At 42.9% G+C, this 18,586-nt stretch overlaps 1 protein-coding gene across 1 annotated transcript in view; it reads left to right on the top strand.

Moving 5' to 3' along the window:
• The first annotated feature begins 4,090 nt into the window (after nt 1-4,090).
• Nucleotides 4,091-18,586, top strand: part of SLC39A8 (solute carrier family 39 member 8) — a 69,439-nt gene continuing 54,943 nt past the window's right edge. Inside the window, exon 1 of the mRNA XM_034671457.1 lies at nt 4,091-4,580. Coding sequence (XP_034527348.1) covers nt 4,362-4,580 — 219 coding nt within the window. The 5' untranslated portion in view covers nt 4,091-4,361. The remainder of the gene's footprint in view (nt 4,581-18,586) is intronic.

Below are 18,586 nucleotides of genomic sequence, written 5' to 3' on the forward strand. Positions count from 1 at the left end.
TAATTCCAACCCAACAGTATGGGTTCATTCTAAGCTTTCTCCCTCTCCAAGTTTCCAAATTCCTTCCTTGACAGTGAGAAAACTGGCTGCTATTATCTTTAATATATTCACTTGTTTAATGAATCCCTTTATGTATAATTGATTTTTTATTTCTGCTGCCATTTTCTTCCCCCCCACTCCCTCCTTCTTTTGCTTGGGTTCTGACAGTCTACGATTCTGCACCCAAAATTCAATATGAGGGGGTTTTGCACACATATCTGAGCAATTTTCAGACACCACCTGAATGTCCTACAATTCAACCCTGTTCTGATATTACCTACCTGGAGATAGCATCAGAACCCATACTTTAAGGGCTCAGGCCTACAAGACTACCCCCCACCCCCAGCAGTTACAAAGTCCAGGTTGACACCTGTGTTCTGACTGACTGACTATGGATTGGAATTTCCAATGACTCACAAAACTCAGAGAAATACTTTACTTACTAGATTCCCAGTTTATTATAAAAGGATGAAACTCAGGGACGGCCAGATGGAAGCGATGCACAGGGCGAGGTGTGGGGAAAGTTCTTGGAGCTTCCATGTCTTCTCCAGGGGCACCACTCTTCATGAATCTCCATGTGTTCACCAGCCTGGAAGCTCTCCAAACTTAGTCCTTTGGGTTTTTATGGGAGCTTCGTGACATAAGTATGATTGATTAAATCATTGGCCAGTGCTGATTGAGTCAACCTCAGGCCGTCTCCCCTCTCCAGAGGTCAGGGGGGTGGGACTGAAAGTTGCAGCCTTATAATCACATGGTTGATTTTCCTGGCCAGCGGCCCCCAACTTCAGGTGTGGTCCAAAAGTCACCTCAGACACCTCTGCTGCTCTCATAACTTAGGAAATTCCAAGGGTTTAGGGGCTTTGTGCCAGAAACTGGGAGGAAGACCAAATACGTGTTTCTTGTTGTAAATCCCACTGTCACACACTTGGTGTCAGACCCCACACCAGGCCACTGTGGACACGGTCCCCTTCCAGCCTGGGCTCTGACAAACTGTACTGGGAAGGATGTTCCCCTCATCATACCTTTTCTTAAAAGACTTATCTATCTATCTATCTATCTATCATCTATCTATCTATCTATCTATCTATCTATCTATCTATCTATCATCTATCTAAGTGGAAGAGAAAACATGAGTGGGGGAGAGTTGGGGGAGGGTGACAGAAGGAGAGGGATAAGGGGACTCCTCACTGAGCAGGGAGCCCAATGACAAAGACAAGGAGGGAGGGGCTCAATCTCAGGACCCTGAGATCCTGACCTGAGCCCAAATCATGAGTTGGAGGCTTACCTGACTGAGTTACCCAAGGGCCCCTGGAGAATCGAATTTTTATTTCTCTTCTAGGAGTTTCATGTTTTGTTCTGAAAGATGACCCCTAAACTAGTCATTGAGAAATAAGGTTGGAGTAGATACTTGCTCTTCTATCCCAATTTTCCTGTTTCATAGATGAGGGAATTGAACCTGTCACCAAGTTTCCCAGGTGACATTGTCAGAAAGAGAAAGCATCTTTCAATATCCTGGCTTGTGTTCTTGGCATGGTCACTTAAATATGATCATCTAAAATTACTTAACCTTTAAGGCAAATTTCTGAGAGAAATTATAGTTATTAACGTCACACTTTATATTTTAAACTGGAAGTCCTTTTTTTTCCAGTAATGATATTGCTGATAGAATGCCATATTTTGAGCCCTAAAATATTGTCTGAGCAGTACGTTGGTGATTATATTTCATTAGAGTGGAAGATCTAGAAATTAGCCTTACCAATTTGGTAGTTAGTAACTTGTAATTTTCTGAATACTCTCTCTTAATTGCATGCTTAAATTATATTAACTGTATCTGGTGATGTTGCCAAGCATGTTTATTGTCTTTTGGGTTGATGGGCAGACAAAATGTATGTATGTAGACATGAATGACCAATACAAACATTTTATTTAAAAAAATCCACAATACAAATTTTTATCATTTAAAACCCATTTTTATTTGTGGAAAATCCAACATCTTAACAGTATTGTACTTCAAGCTGGGAATACACAACTTGCTGGATATGAACGAACCATCGGAAGCATTCATTAATTTCTAAGAATCACCTTGAGTCACTGAGGTCAAAAGGAAAAATAGGCAACAAACTACATTTAAGAATCCAATAAAAATCTTGGGGCGCCTGGGTGGCACAGCGGTTGGGCGTCTGCCTTCGGCTCAGGGCGTGATCCTGGCGTTGTGGGATCGAGCCCCACATCAGGCTCCTCTGCTATGAGCCTGCTTCTTCCTCTCCCACTCCCCCTGCTTGTGTTCTCTCTCGCTGGCTGTCTCTATCTCTGTCGAATAAATAAATAAAATCTTTAAAAAAAAAAAAGAATCCAATAAAAATCTTGAAGAGTCCCATCATTTGTTTAAGAGCTAAACTGTGACATGAACTTTCTTCTGGCCCTTGGGTGAAATACTTGCCCTTTTTGTATCATTATAATTTCATAAATGATTAGTAACAAATATACAGATTGTATAACTGGAAGGGACACACCATCAAGATCATTTTGCTGATCTCCCTCCAAGACAGGAATCCTTCTACCACTCACCTGTGAGTTTGAACGCTCTCAGTCATGGAGCAATCACTACCCCTGGCAACACTTGTGCTTTATATTCTGCAGAAACCTTCCTCTGGGTGACTCTGCCCTGTTACTAGTTAGAATACAGTTAAACATTTTCCATACGATAGCCCTTCAGTTATGTCCACCTAGACCCGTATCCCCCTGGAATTTTCTCTCTCTTGTCTCTATTTTTCACATTTACATTTAAGTTCCCCTTCCACATCTCCTTGCCTTTTTCTGCACTTAGTGTCTCTTAAAGTCTGCTGTTTTAGGAGGCTGTGCACCCTCGGAGTCAAAGGCAAGAACAACCCTTTGAATTCTTATTGTACTTAGCCATGGAGCAGTGAACCAAGATTTACTCTATTTCTGGACAATTATACCCACTAGACACAACCTTTGTCCCCAAACACCGCATTCGCTTTACACAAGCTTGTTGATCTTACACCTAAGTCAGCTTTTCTTGAACCCTCATTTGAACAAACAAGCATTCATTCTGATCTGCGGATATCCTGTGCGGCGTCAGGAAGGGCCGACTTGGGCAGTGCAGGCTCAGTTAGCCCGCCACCACGGTGGAGATTTGGTTTCCTTTTTTTCCTTGGAGTTTACGAAGTAAGACAAAAAAGCAATTCCTGCTAATCTCTTAGACAATGCATGGGGCTCCAGACTCTATTCCAGGAAGTTGGTTTCATCAAGGTAACAAAGAGACCACTGAGACCAGAAAGGAGGCTGGGGACACCGACACAGATGTGGCATTCAGGTAACCCCCCGGGGTGAGGGTGGAGAGCCGAGTCGGGGGAGGAATGCGCAGCGCCAGCGGCTCTGCGCCCCGGCGTGGACGCGCGCGGGAGTTCAGGCTGGGGGAGTGCGTGTCAACGCTTGCCAGGGAGGCGGGGACAGGGCCCTTCTCTTATCTGTAAAGGGCGTAGGGCCGGTTCTCGGAGTTTCAGAGCTGACTTGCCAGAGATAGTGTTGAGAGAGAGACAGAGAGAGACACAGAGAGACTGAGACTCACGTGGACACACAGAGACGCAGAGGCAGAAACAGGCAGACAGGCGAGGTGAGAGGTTAGTAGGCTAGTTTGCCAAGGCCAGCAAAGAGATCTGGGAGAGGGGGGGTCCCGTTGAAACGCAAAGTCCAGGACTCCGAAGGGGCTATTTCCGCAGCTCCTTGAGGAGTGCCTATCTCCCCGCGTCTGAGTTTGCTCAGGGAATTCAGCAGCAAGACAGGAAGAAGACGTGGGGCTCTACAGGGAGCGTGGTTTTAGTGCTTCCTAAAGAAATTGTTTGGTTTCGGGCTTTATATCCGGGAGGAGCGTGTGTCACCACACTATGCAAATCCTAGGACATTTGCAAACCCGGCTCCGGGGCAGTTGGCCCCCTGCCGGGCCGGGCGTTCGAGGGCTCGGGCAAGGCAGTGCTCCCGGGGCTGGCCGGCGGGTGGCCCGCTGGCCTTTATCTCTGTCCCCCTTTGTCCTCTTTATCTTAGGCTCTCCAGGAGGCCCGGGGGCCCGCTCTGCTTATCGCTCCCCGCCCCCGCTGCACCTCCACTTCAATGCTCCGCAGGTCACGGGCTGCTGCTCTTCCGAAGGCGGCGGAGGACCAGGGGCGCCCGCGTCACGGCTGACTCGGACCCGCGCCGACGACGCCTGATCCGCGCGCCCTTGGGCACCGACGCCGGTGCGCCCAGAGCGTCCCGGTGCGCCCCAGCCCGTTTCAGGCCCTCGAGCGGCGGCCCCGGCCAGGATGGCCCCGGGCCGAGCCGTGGCTGGGCTCCTACTGCTGGCGGCCGCGGGCATCGGAGGCACGGCGGTGGGGCCCGGGCTCGCCTTTAGCGAGGATGTGCTGAGCGTGTTCGGCGCGAATCGGAGCCTGTCGGCGGCGCAGCTCGCGCGCCTGCTGGAGCAGCTGGGAGCCGCCCCCGAGGAGGGTGTCGCCGAGCCCGGGCAGCTGCACTTCAATCAGGTACGCCGGGGCCCCCCGCGGCCCATCGGGGCTCTCGGTGTCCGGGGACTTGCATTGGTATAAGAACGCAGTTTATTTGGGAAAAGTGAGGGAGGAAGAGTATCCATTTTTCAAGTGTGAGGCGGTAACTGATCAGTGGCACTTCAATTCCACCACACTGCGCTTTCTTTTACCAGGGTGTTTGTAAAGGGCTGGTGTTGTTGAGGGAGCCAGAAATTGCAGTTTTACGCCTGATGAGCTGAGTGGTCAGACGCTTGTGGTTACACAATTTTACAGAACAGTTTATGAAGTAGTTGAGGGCTGGAAGCACCTTATGGGATGCTTTTTAGATTGGAACGGCGTGCTTAAATCTTCCCAGCAAAGATAGTGGCTCACGTGCCACCCTCGCCGACAGTTGCTTGCTGGGTAAGAACTGCCGAGGAGATACAAGGTAGTTACCTTTCCTAGGTGGGTTTCAGGAGGCTTACGGAGCTGAAGGGTCTATTGTACAGAGATGGGGAAACCAAGGAGGCCTTGACCAAGATCACACACCCAGTTGGTGCCCGGCCTGGGTTTAGAGTCGTCGTTTTTAGTCATTCGTCAGGTCAAGTGGTTGATCCTAATTTTCATTCAAAATAAAAAAGATATATTTCTCGGTATGTATGCACTGTATTAGCCAGACATTTGGTAATGCCTAGGATTTAAGGACAGCCATGAGCTACCTGGGAGGATTTTAAGATCATACCTGTTAGTAAATTTCAAAAAAAAATGCCATTATAGAATTTCTTAATCACCTCCATAATAAATATCCTGTGATTGAATATGTCTTAAAACTGTGAGGTAGGCAAAGTGTGCTTTTAGCATCCTCCCCAAAACTCCTTCCCACTTCTAAAAATTCAGTTAACTCAGTACTTCGATTTTTTTTTCCTTCTGCTCGTGTTCCAGTGACAACCGATGATGAACAGCAGTGTGTAGTATTTTGCATAGTGTTTGCCACTTCTGGGCAATGTTAGTTTGTGTTAGAAAAAGTGTTTGAGTTCTGAGATGTTTGGGAAATACTGCATACTATGTATTCTCCACTCAGGAATTGAGCATTTCCCAACATATCTCATCTTAGATGCCAGATGGGGACACTTTAATCAGGTAAAAATCCTTGCTAATAAAATTGTAGATAGGTTGGCATTCTTTTTATTAGAAATATCTTACCTCGATTAAAACATACAATACTGGAGAAGAGGTAGAACTTTCTGATGCCATGCGGGTGTCAGAGGGCGACCTGCCTTTGATCTGGGAGGGTTTCGTGGTCTGCTTATATATGTTCTTTACTTAAACTATGTATAGTTCCCGTTCTGACATGATATTACCTTTGGTTTAATGTCTGAGAACTTCTGTGTTGGAAAATTGAAATGCCCCCATAGTATATAGCTATTTTAGAAAAGAAAGCAAACACCTTCCTGAGTATTTTCTGTCTAGTTTCAGTCTCTTCTTTTCAATTAGGGGAAACAGCTGACTAAAGTATTCTAGGTAGGAGGAGGGGCGGTCCTATGCTTGGAAAGAAGTGTGGGGATTTTGCTTGCAGCTGCATATCTGTGGCCCACACATTGTTTTCACTTAAATTATCTTCTTATCTTGTCATGCCTGGAGGTGTAGATGAATTATAAAGTGACAAAAGACCCCTGAACCATCTGTTGGCAAAGACACTGGAAAATATGCCTAAATTTTTAAGGAAAATCAGATAACTTTATTAGCAATATGATCCCTAGTTTATGAGTAAGTCGATTTCCTCAATAAGTAAATTATATGTATGTTGACACCTTGTTTCTAATTCTCATATTTGCATATTTAACTGCCTTCATTATGGCATCTGTGGGCATCAAAAAGAGAGAGGAAGAAGCCCGTAATTACTTTGGAAAAAAAGAGAAGCTGAGGAAAGTTTATCACCTAATCAGGCCTAACAAACATCAACTAAAAATTGCTAAAGAAAACAATAGTCATCAATTACATGGTGACAAATGAAATGCCATTACAGAGAATCTACTAATTTGCTGGCATTCATATCTGCTACAGCAAGACACCATACAATTTGGAACAAAATTTAGAGCCATTAATCTCTCTATCATTTTTTTTTAAGATTTGTTTATTTATTTGAAAGAGAGAGAGAGAGTGAGCCAGCACACATGAGTGGGAGAGAAGGAATTCTAAGCAGAGCCCACGCTGAGTGCGGGCCTGCCAAGGGGCTTGATCTCACCATCCTGAGATCTGAGTCAAAACCAAGAGTCGGACACTTAACGACCTGAGCCACCCAGGTGCCCCTTAATATCGCTATCTTAAAGAATGCCACTTCAATTTCCCCACCTTCCGTAAAGTAGAATAAATAATACATGGGCCTATTGTGAGAAGCCTTTCTGATTTTGAGAAAGGCTGAGAAAATAGAATTTATTTTGATGAGCCAGGGATTTATTGAATCTTCTAAGAGATCTATTTACAAAAGACATTGTTTCTTTGGATGAGGGCTGTGATGTTTCTTAGGTCAGCTTTTCACAAGTAATAGATACCGTACCTTGGAGATTTGTTGGACAATTTTGGAAGGGGGTTTCTAATTTTTTTTTCAGTATCCCTAAGTACTATTAAATTAAGTTGTTCCTTTGGGAGACCAGAGTGACCTGAGTTCAAACTGGAGACAACAGAACAATTGAGTTTATCCTTCTGCTTCTTGTGGTTACTGAGGGTACAAACAGGGGGTAGAAGAGGTGACCCCAGCAATGAGAACAGGGACCTCTTTGAGCTAATTGAGCCTCTGGAGCCCCAGGACTGAGTGTAAGTCTGATCTATCTCGGGGGTTCCTGGAATAAACAGGGGCAACCCAACTGAATGAATACCCTGGGTCAATGATTTAGTGGACAAATGGCCTCAGTGTTACCTTTTGTTTGTTCCGATGTTCTTCACTCATTTTCCAGATGTTCTTTTCTCTTCATTTTCTTTCCAAAGAAACCCCACCTACTAGTTCTTAGGTGTAGACACTGGTTAAACAGCTTCATAAAAGAGAAGACTCTCATCCTCCAAATGATAACACGAAGCTGCAGGAAATGCGTCTACTCAGATAAATCAGCATGCGGGGGGTGGGGCGGGGGGTGGTGGTTAGTAAGGGTGCTGGAGACATGGGGGTGGGTGCAGGAGGTCGGCATGTGAGAAGACCTTTGTTTCACCCATCGCCCAACCCTGTGCTTTTACTTCTCTCTCTTTACTCTTTTTTTTTTTCTTGTTATGTATCTTGCAGCACATGTCCTGCTTTTGTTTTTCCTTTTACATTCCTACACCCTGTTACCTGGACCTTGTTTTTAAATCTCTTCCAATTTATGTTCAATCTTCCTAACACAACACTTGGAGTATGTCTCTCTCCTTTCAAAACTCAGCAAGGAGCTGGTTGTCTCTTTGCTGGTGAAGTTTAAATCCTGTGACTGGCATTCAAGGCCCCCATTCCTCAAGGTTGACCCTGAGATGCCAACCTCTCTCTCTAGACCTAGCACTCGCTAAACTATTCACTCTACTGTGAATTCACCTGAAACTTTGGCACAGCCACTAACTAGCTCATTGTCTTCCTTGTACCCTTCCTGTTTCCAACTAGAAAGTCCTTTTCCTTGAATTACCCTCTCAAAATCATACATTTTTGAAAGAACATCTCAACTCCTCCTTAAAACCTTTCTAGGGCATCACAGCCAGCACCGATTCACTGATTTCTCTCCTTTACGAATTCCTGAAATATTTTTTATTATGCTACCTACACGTAATTATTCATGTGTTCAACAAATACTTTGAGTGACTACTATACTCTAATTAAAGTGGTCATTTTTAAAGTAGAAATCTGATTATATCACTCCTCTTACTAAAGCAATTCAACTCCTTCAAGATAAATTTCAAACTTTTTTTTCATATTATTTATTTATTTGTTTGACAGAGAGAGAGCGACAGCCAGCGAGAGAGGGAACACAAGCAGGGGGAGTGGGAGAGGGAGAAACAGGCTTTCCAGTGGAGCAGGGAGCCCAATTCGGGGCTTGATCCCAGGACCGTGGGATCATGCCCTGAGCCGAAGGCAGATTCTTAACAACTGAGCCACCCAGGCGCCCCTCAAACTCTTTAATGTGGCTTAAGCCCTTTTGTGATCTGGTTCCTGTATATTTCTTAAGCCCTTGTTCCTGGTTCTCCCTGTATATCTGCTGGTGCTTCAGCTATCAGTTAGACATTATTTCTTCTGAGAAGCCTTTCTTGGTCTGCACAAGGGTTTAGTAGGAGCCCCTTCTTTGTGATCCTGTGGTGCTATGCAATGATAATATATTACCTATTGTGATTATATCATAATATTATAAAATGTAAATAATTTCATGCATTACAATTTTCTGTTTTTATACCCCCCCCAGCCCCTGCAACTGACATATACACATACGATTTTCAACAAATTGAAAGGTTTGACCTGACCCATTTCTAGGGGCTAGTATAGTGCCTGGTATATAACACATATTTTATATATTTTTTGAATGAATGAGTGAAGATTGTTTAATACTAGTAATATAGTTTGGGTTCTCCTGTGGCATTACAGTTTATTGGGGAGGTATGACATACACACACATAACTGTAATAATGCACAATAGCGTGATAGGTCTAATTAGAGAATTGCAAACGAAAGTGGAACAGGGACCAGCCATGTGTTTTCAGAAAATTCATCTGGATGAGAGTGTGGAATGTGTTGGGTTGGGTCTAGACAGAGCGAAGGAGACTGCAGTTGTTTGCCAATGTGATGATTGCTTGAGCCTGGAGACAGTCAGGAGGTAACATAAAGGCTCTGCTTGTAGAAGAGCAGGCAAAAAAGCTCCCCCTGGCCCCAGATAAATACCTTCTACTTCAATCTTTTGCCTATATTGTCATTTGACTCTTGTTAAATCTTTTCCTTCATTAGCTTCCAGCCTAACAATGCCAGGGGGAGAGGCAGTGAGGTAACTTTTGCCTTTTTATTTCACTGCATGGCCAGGCTAACAGTGTGTAGCCAACAGAAGGGGTGTGTGTGTATTCATTACATATGTGTTGTTCTCTATTGTACTTTGTCCTGGGGTGGGGGTAATGGTGGGTTAGATGAGGGAGGCTATGGGAACCCCTGACGTGGACAGAGGAGAGAAAGAACATCTGTTCTTTTTTTTTTTTTTTTTCCCTTTGACCTTTATGTTCTGAGAAATGGGGGGGGGGGAATCTAGGAATGCCTTCCAGCCTGCTTGTTCAGGTGAGAAATGAAGGGAGAGACAGAAGGGCAGGACAGAGGGCGAGGCTACATTTAGGTCTCCGCTTGCTTTTCCTTCAAGACAATGTATCTATTCTCATCTATTACATCACTCTCATCGAAGTTGACGGTGTAAGTTAGATCATTGTTTCCAAGAGGTTTTGGGAAAATGAAGGACGCTCATAATTCATTTGACTATGATGTCAAGAGCTTAGTTTGCCTCCATGCCAGGTATGATTGGGATCCGTATGGGAAAATGCTTTTTCTTTCCATAGCTAACTCCCCGGAGAGTCACATGCACCCTTTTGTACATATCATAAATAATTATATCTAGGAATTTATTGGTCTTTTACTATGTGCCATATCTCTTAACTGATTTATTTGTATTATCACATTTCATCCTCACAACAATCCTATGATAATGGCACCATTATTATCTTCATTTTACACATGAGGAATATGTGGTACAGAAAGGTTAAGTAACTTAAACAGTGCCACACAGTAAGGGATAGCTCCACAGGCAATCCTAAATGCTATGCCGTCGTGGATGTTTTGAATTATAGTCTTGAAAATCATACTTTCTCTAGCCAGGGCAACTATTACTTCAGATTTTGAACTATGAATAGAAGCCACTCATCATTGATCACAATCAGCTTACCCATTGCTTAGTCACATGACTGTGCAAAGACTATAGAAACCACAGTGGTGATAATGGGTCCTTTTCCTCGGAGAGTTTCTAATTGAAACAAGAAATAAGACGGAGACTTGTGAAAGGTGTGCAAGGCAAAACTGGGGCAAATATGGTGAGAGAGATCATTAGACTGGCTGTGATTTAGCCACCATAGGAACCCTGGTGACAGCACGTGCTGCTGGTTTAGAAGGAAGACTGGGTGAGCGGAATTCCTAACTCTGATGGTGGCCAAGTCTATGCTGCGAGGGAGCGTGAGCTCTCACACACATGAACGGGAGAGGGCAGAGGTAAAAACTTCTTTCCTTAACGGGGATAGATCTTTACTCCCCACAAAGGATGTTTGGAGCAGAGTAGCTGGGTGGGAGATTTGCAGGTTTTATGCTTTTCAGGAGTCATGCCGTACTCCTGTCTCCTGATGAGACCCGTCCTGGGAGATGCTAAGGGTCAGGCACTTCATTTTCCCATCATAAAAACTGTTGCATTTCAACTATGACTGTAGTGTAAGAGGTTTTTTTTTTTTTTTTCCCCCTTAAATTTAAGGTACGTTTGAATCCTCTGTGTTATCTGTTCCTTTTGGTGGTAGTGGGGGTTGGGGGGGAAAATAGGACTCTAAATAGGAATGGAAAATGAGGCCTGAAGTTGAGAGGGATTGATATTCCTCGGGGAAAAGAAAAGTAACCACTTTAGGAAGGCAGCTTAATGTGGTTGGTAATAAGAGTCTGCAAGTTATTTATGTTCAGAGTGGCATTTCCTCAAGGGACTGTCCCTATTGCTAGGTGCAAACAGTTAATATTAGGATCATTTACCAGGCAATTTATTAAAAAAAAAAAAAAAAGAATGTTACTGACCTCTAGACCACCTAAGAAACTGTAAGTTTTCAGAGAGTTTTCCCATCCCCAGCTCCAGATAACAGTAGGTTCCTGCTTGTAATTGAAACTAATTAATTTATTCTCAAACTATTCCCAGTTGTCTGTTTCAGGAGCCAAATGGGTTCGCCAAGTCTTGAGATTTATTCTATAAAGAAATGAAGCTATCATTGAATTACCTTTGTGATGATGGGATTTGGGAGCGTAGAAAATCTCCAGAATGGAGCCTTGTTTCTTTCAGTTGGTTTCTGCCTCCTTCCAAAGATCCTCTGTTGTTTTTCTTGGCCTGGAGTTTAAGGAGAACAAAAACAAAAATCTGTGATTCTAGATCAAAGGTGTTAACCTGAAAAGTAGTATTTTGCCTTCCAAGTCCCAATATTTAATACCTTGACTTTTTTTATAACTAACTGAATGGCTAGAGAACAAAAACAGGTATGCATTGATAAGGCCTCTAAGGCTTTAGTTCTGCGAACCTAGCTCAAAAATAATCCAGAGTGGTCATCGATTTATTTGGTGAGCTCCTTAGATCTCTAACGATAGTAGAGAATACAACATAATGGTTAACAGTTTGGCCTCTGGAATCAAACAGACCTGGGCTGAAATTCTAATTCTGTCACTTATTAGCTGGGGAATCACAGGCAAGCCACTTAACTTCCTTAATCCTTAGTTTTGACACCTGTGAGCCGAAAAAAGTGAACCTTATTCATAGGATGGTTGTTTGAACTAAAAAATAAGAACAATAATAACATTTACTGAGCAATCACTATAGTTCAGGCACTTATATATTTACTGCATTACATGTAGTAATTCAAATAAGATTTTTTTTCATTGCCTGTATTACTTCAAATCATAAATAACAAGTAAGACAATACATGTAAAACACATATTGCCTGGCTCAAATATATGCCCAATGCATAGTTATTATAATACTGTGTTACTTGATACAGCTGTACTGTTCTTAACAAAACTGTCTTTCACTGGAGGCCAGAGTACCCCAGGGTCAGTCAACTTACAGAGGAAAACACTGCTATAAAATGGCAGCAAGGATTAGTGAAATGAAAAGTTCAGTGATAAATACGTCAGTCCAGTGACTTTGGTTTCAGTGTTAGTTTCCATGACAACTCTCACTTCAAGAGGTCTTTACGTTTTGCCTCTGCTTCCCTTTGATCAAACACTCCTGATAAATTCCTAAATATGTAAACCTTTGGTGTATAGGCTAATGAGATAATATTGAGTATTTCAGTATGCATTGAAATTATGGACATTTCCTCTCCTCCAGATTACTTCCGAGGCTACATTTCGGAGTTGGCTGTATTTTATTACTCTTGTCCAAAATTTACGTCACTCCTGAAATGTGAATGGTTCTACTTCTAGAAATTGATGCAATTGTGGTTTGAAGTTTAGATTTACTCCAGGATCTCTGTATGGGTTTTACAAACTGACAGAATCCAGGGCCCCTTCACGTCTAGCTGGCCTTGTTAGTTGAAAGCAGGTAAGAAAACAGAGGCTGCTTTGGTCTCACTGGAGTAAGTGAGAGATGTAAGGTGCCCAGACTTCAGACGAAAGGGAACGGTAAAATCAGTAGGCCAATTCTGAGTCGGGTCACAGATTGATCCTGCTTTGTATACACACTGAGCACACGTGCAAAGACACAGTCTCTTCCATTAAGCCGTGCGTGCTGTTGATGACGCCCGCTGACTTTGTGTATCACATCATGGTGCTGTACGTTCTCTTCAGGGTCAGGGGTCTCAGAGTTTAGGGGTATTCTTTGCTTACTTCACCGACACACCTTAATAAGAAAAGCTAGACATTGCCTCTGTTCCTAATCTTGAGATGAATGCCAGTTAAGGAAATACTATTTTTTAAAAATTATTATTCTTATTTTTTCAGAAAGAGGCAGAGAGGAGAGGGAGGGGCAGGACGAGAGGGAGAGAGAGAATCTCATGCAGGGCTTGATCTCAGGATCCTGCGATCATGACCTGAGCTGAAATCAAGAGTCTGGCACTTAACCGACTGAGCCGCCCAGGTGCCCCTCTCCCCTTTTCTTCAGTTGAGGATGTATTCTTAGTAGGACCCTCACCCTAGGAGAGGAAGCAGGTTGTGTCTTAAGGGGAATGAGGTCAATATTTATGGAGTACTTATCTTGTTCCAGGCACTGTGCTCAGTGCTTCCTTACACTCCGTCCCATTAACCCTCCTAATCTCACAGGAAAGCCAGTCTTAGCTAAGTTAAGTACCGCACTCAGAGTCATAGCTCCGAAGTAACAGAGTGAGCGTTCCACTCCAGGGTGACTGCACTTCACGACCTGTGCCCTTTCCACTTCTGCTCCTCAGGCTGAAGGATGTCATCCCAAGGAGGGGCTGGTTGATTTTCCAAAACTCCAAGTGTCCCCTACTGTCATCCATGTGCCTGGATGTCAGGGTAGAAGTGGTGGGAGCTTCTTGAAGCCACTGGGAACTGTATCGTCATTTGAAGTAGGACCGTGTTCTCTGCTGATATTACTCTTGTTTTAGGAAAACAAGAAAAAAGTCATTATTATTTTTTCCCCTTACTGATGTTTGTCTCTGCAGTACTCAGGGTTAGCTCTAAAAGCTGATGTAGGTCCCCTCACAGCCATTTTTCAACCTTACGGTGTTGTTTCCTGATTATTGGCATTTGATACTCAAAACAGTGTTGTGAGAGAATGAAGACTTATCCGTTTCCCCAGAAACTGAGACACAAGTAAGTCATTTGGTGGAAGACACCAAGTGTCTGAATTGGTCTGGGAGAACAGACATTCCAAGTTCGAATGCCCATTTCTTCTCCATTGTTCTGGAGGCAGATGCTGTGTTAGTGGGGCCGCTGTGCTGTGAATCCCCTATGTCATGGTCTTTGTGCCCCGCTTTCTGTATGTAACTGGACAGTGGAAATACTTGAATTTCCATACCATTTCTGCACCTTTCTGTCCCTCCACAGCACACTGTGGTCCTGCTCTGTCCCCAGTGCTTCCAAGAAACTATCCTTCTGGGCATCACCCAGAACCTTCTTATGCTAAACACAATGGGCGCTTCTCAGGCCTCACCTCTCTCTAGTCGTGTTGGTGGTGGGGCGCACGTCCTACTTGAAACACACCCTTTTCTTGCTGGCAACTGCGCGCGCCTTGATTTTCTTACCTCTCTGCTTCTTTTCAATTTCAGTGTCCTTTGCTCATCCTTTAACTACTGATGTTCTCAGGGTTCTGTCTCAAGTCTTCTTCCCTGTGATTTTACACACTCTCTCTGCACAACCTCAGTCTTTCCTTTGGTGGCAGTTGTCACTCGTCTGGAGATGGGCTCTAAGGAGAGAGCTGGGTCCAGATTTCTCTCTTGAGAGTTGGCCTGGCACATCCCGTTGCCCATTGATGGGAAACTCCCTCTCCTCCTCAGCTCAGTGGCTCTAAACTTGTTCCACACTGAGCTCATCAACTCTAACCTTTCTCCCTCACAACCTCCTGGTAATCCCGTTCTGCCAGTCTCAGTGATCAGCATCACAATCTGCTTGGTTGGTTGACTAAGCTGAAAACTGGATGTCATTCTTGACATTCCCCCACCCCAACCCTGATCGCAATCGCACCTAAGTCCTGTTACTGTAACATCAACATATTCCTGACTCAATCTCTCTAAACTCCAGGGTTCTCTCTTGTCTAATGGGGGTAATTTTACCTACTTGATGGAATTGTTGTGGAGATTAAATGAGTTAAATGAGGCCCTGCAGTAATAGTCCTACCCCCATATTTCTCCAGCCTTATTTCTCTTTTTCCTTTGCATCTCAGCTTAGATATTATTTTCTCCTGAAAGCCTTTGACAGTCTCATAACTTTAAGGTGGGTTAATTATCCTTTCTTCACATTAAGGGATCCTACCCTAGCTCTTATCAGTCCATCCTGTACTTACTTATATTTCTATCCAAACCTTGCAGTAGTCTCGAAGGTCTGGGAGCTTAGGGGCGAGGCACATTTCAACTACTTTCTCTTTTTCTGTAACTAGCATAGTATCTGGCATTTAGTAGGTATTCAGGAAATATTTGTTGAATGAATGACAACTTCCACCTTTTAACACTAAATTTGATACTGACATATTAACATAACTTTTAAATCAGCCAAGATGTCTCACTTAATTCAAGGTAAACCAGCAATTCATTTATTTGTTGCAGACAAAATTTTAAAAATTGTATAAAAGAAATATGTTAAAATATAACCTGTATTATGGAAGTAGAAGGAAATAATAGTTTTTATTCCTTCTAATTTGTGAATTTTGTCAGATTTTTTTTTTTCTCATTTAGACTTGGGTTTTCCCCATAGCTTATAGTTATCATTTGTAGGGCAAGTTGGAAATGTTGGTGTCAGTATAGCTTATTTGTAGTATCAGGGCCACACTGAGCTGGTTCTAGGAGAGTTTCCTGGCCTGAGCAGAGAAACTCGTGGTTGGAAAATTTGGCTCTTCCGAGGTAAATGACTGGTAAATGACTGTCAGGTTATTCAGTTGTATTTCTCAGAATTATACTCAGGTACTGTGTGCTAGTTTCTGATTGGTTTTCATCCACCCTTCTTTCCTTAATCTGGCAAATTAATGATTGTTTTAAGTTGAGCATCTTACATGTCCAAAGCCTTGGTAGGGGTTGAAGAAGATAATAAAAGGAACACATCATCCTTTCTGGATCTTCATGTGATCTTGTTAAAGAGATATCCATTTTCACGAACGGTTGATAATACACAGAAGCTCACGGTGAATACCAAAAATACCGTGGGGTAGTAGTCTGGTCAGCATGGTAGTGTTAGGCAGAGGAGGCAGGGGCCAAATGTTAGCACAGATAGGAGTTGGGTACTCTGAGAGGAAATACGTCAGCATTCGAGGTGGGGGCCGTGGGACATGCAAAGTCACCGTGAAGGTAAAATACAAGACTTATTAAAACTTTTTATTAGAATAGAGAGTTCAAGTATGCTTTTGGAGGATGGTAAAGGGAGTAAGGAAGATTTGAGACAGAAAATTGAAGTTCTTCAGTGTTCAGACTTTAGATTCTTGGCAGAAGAGAAGTTTTTTGTTTTTGTGTGGGGAGCCAGTTTGAGCAGAAGAGTGACAATGGCAGTTTTCAGCAGAAACCATCTTACGGGGATGTAGGATAAACAGGGTGAGAGGTATATTAGATAAGATCGACTAGAAGCTCCCAACTTGTCAGTTAAGTGGTATATAGGGCCTATGTGTCATTCTTACGTGCTGGTCCAAAGTTTGTGCCCTTTTGGACTCTTAAAAATTATCGAGAACACCAAAGACATTTAGTATATGTGGTTTCTATCTATTGATATTTACCATTATAGAAATTAATGTTGAGAAAAATTTTAAATATCTATTTAACATATTAAAAATAACATTAATAAGCCCATACCATGTTAACATTTTGATGGAAACACAACTGTTTTTTCCATGACAAAAAATTAGTGAGAAGAATGACATTGTTTTACATTTTTGCAAATCTCTTCAGTGTCAGGCTTACTAGAAGGCAGCTGTATTCTCATATATGATTCTGCGTTCAATCTGTTTTGACATATGTCACATAGCCTCTGGAACATCCACTGTTCACTCATAAAAGAATGAAAGTGAAAAAGGAAAATGCAGTCTTAGTATTATAATAAAAATAAGTTTGACCCTCTATATTCTCTGGAAGGGTTTTGGTAACCCATAGGGGTCCCTGGATCACACTTTGAAAACCACTGTGCTGAAGGATTGTGATGGATAAGGTCATTCATTGTGTGCAGAGGTGAGATGACTCTAAAGGATGAGCTCACTCCTGGTGGCATTTGCCCCGCCCTGCCTGGACAACAGTCATACCTTCTACACCTTAACCCCAGAGGGACTGAGTGGGAGGCCCTTGGTGAACAGCAAGGCCCAAAGACTCTTTGATCCTGGCAGCAAATGGGAGAGGGCCATCTTCACAGGTGATGGAAATAGGGTAGCTTCTGCCATCTGGAGGCAGGTCAGGGTCAGAAGGTCAAGAATCCAGACGGCATGTCTGTGCTCTGATAACATGACAGGCTTTTAGGGGTGAGAGGGCCTTGAGAAACTGAATGTGGATGAGACAGAACTGAGAAATATGTCAATAGCTATGGTAAAATCAGAAAACTTTGTAAACCTCTTCTAAAAAGTGTATGATAGCTTTTAAAATTCCTTTTTCTTTAGTAAAAAAAGAAAAAAAATTCCAGCTTGTCTTGTGTTTAGAGGAACCCAGAAAAAGATTTAAGAAACTCCTCATGATTTAACTTTTTCTTTTTGAGGTAGGAATACATATATATTGTCTAAAACTTTGGCAAATACTGAGAAACAGAAAGGAAAAAATAAAAATCACCCATAATTTTTTCACCCCGAGATAAATACCATTAATATTTTGAAGCATGCACCTCCAGATTTTATTTAACCTTATTCATAGCAGTGATGTCACTCTATGGATATTGTTTCATGATAATCTAATTCCCTGAACAATGTTTCATAAAACAAGGTATCTTCTTTAAATAGCATATCTAGGAAAGGTCCTTTTTGTCTCTGCTTACGGAGTAGTTTCGAGAGTGAATGTGAATGTGTGCACGTGTGTGTATGTGTGGGTGCATTCACGTGTCTGTGTGTGTGTGTGTGTGCATTCTAGGTGGGAATGCATCAGCACTGTAGTGGCTTCAGTGAGAAGCATAAGAAAACTTGAGGGAAAAATGGAAACATGACTCAGGAAAACAGGGTCAGGAATCACTTGATTAGCCATTTCCTAAACCTAGAGATCACTTGTTTAGAATGTTTTTTGCTCAAACCTTAGAAAAGTCTATCTCATCTTGGCAAAATTGTATTGAGAAAACTTTGGAGAGGAAATCAAGAGGGAAAAAGTTCAAGAGAATGTTGGTAAGTGCGACTCAGTGCATATAAGCATTGAGCAATATCAAGGAGGTTCAGAAATGGTACACACTCACATTCCTTGTGACTAAGGTGTGGTAGTTCCATTATTGGATCAGTAACACATCTGGAAGTTGTGTTCTCCATCACTCTCGCTTTGAACACTCCTGCTGCCAGTGTGGGTATGCTGCCACTGGTTGTGACCTTGTGCAATCACCCCAGAAAGGATGGGACCGTTCACTTGTTTCAGGGTCATAAATGGCCCCCCAATTATTTAACTCAAACTACCCTTTTAACATTTAAGTATTTAAGTTGTTC

The sequence above is a fragment of the Ailuropoda melanoleuca genome, chromosome 11 (assembly GCF_002007445.2).
Source record: "Ailuropoda melanoleuca isolate Jingjing chromosome 11, ASM200744v2, whole genome shotgun sequence".
Lineage (NCBI taxonomy): Eukaryota > Metazoa > Chordata > Mammalia > Carnivora > Ursidae > Ailuropoda > Ailuropoda melanoleuca.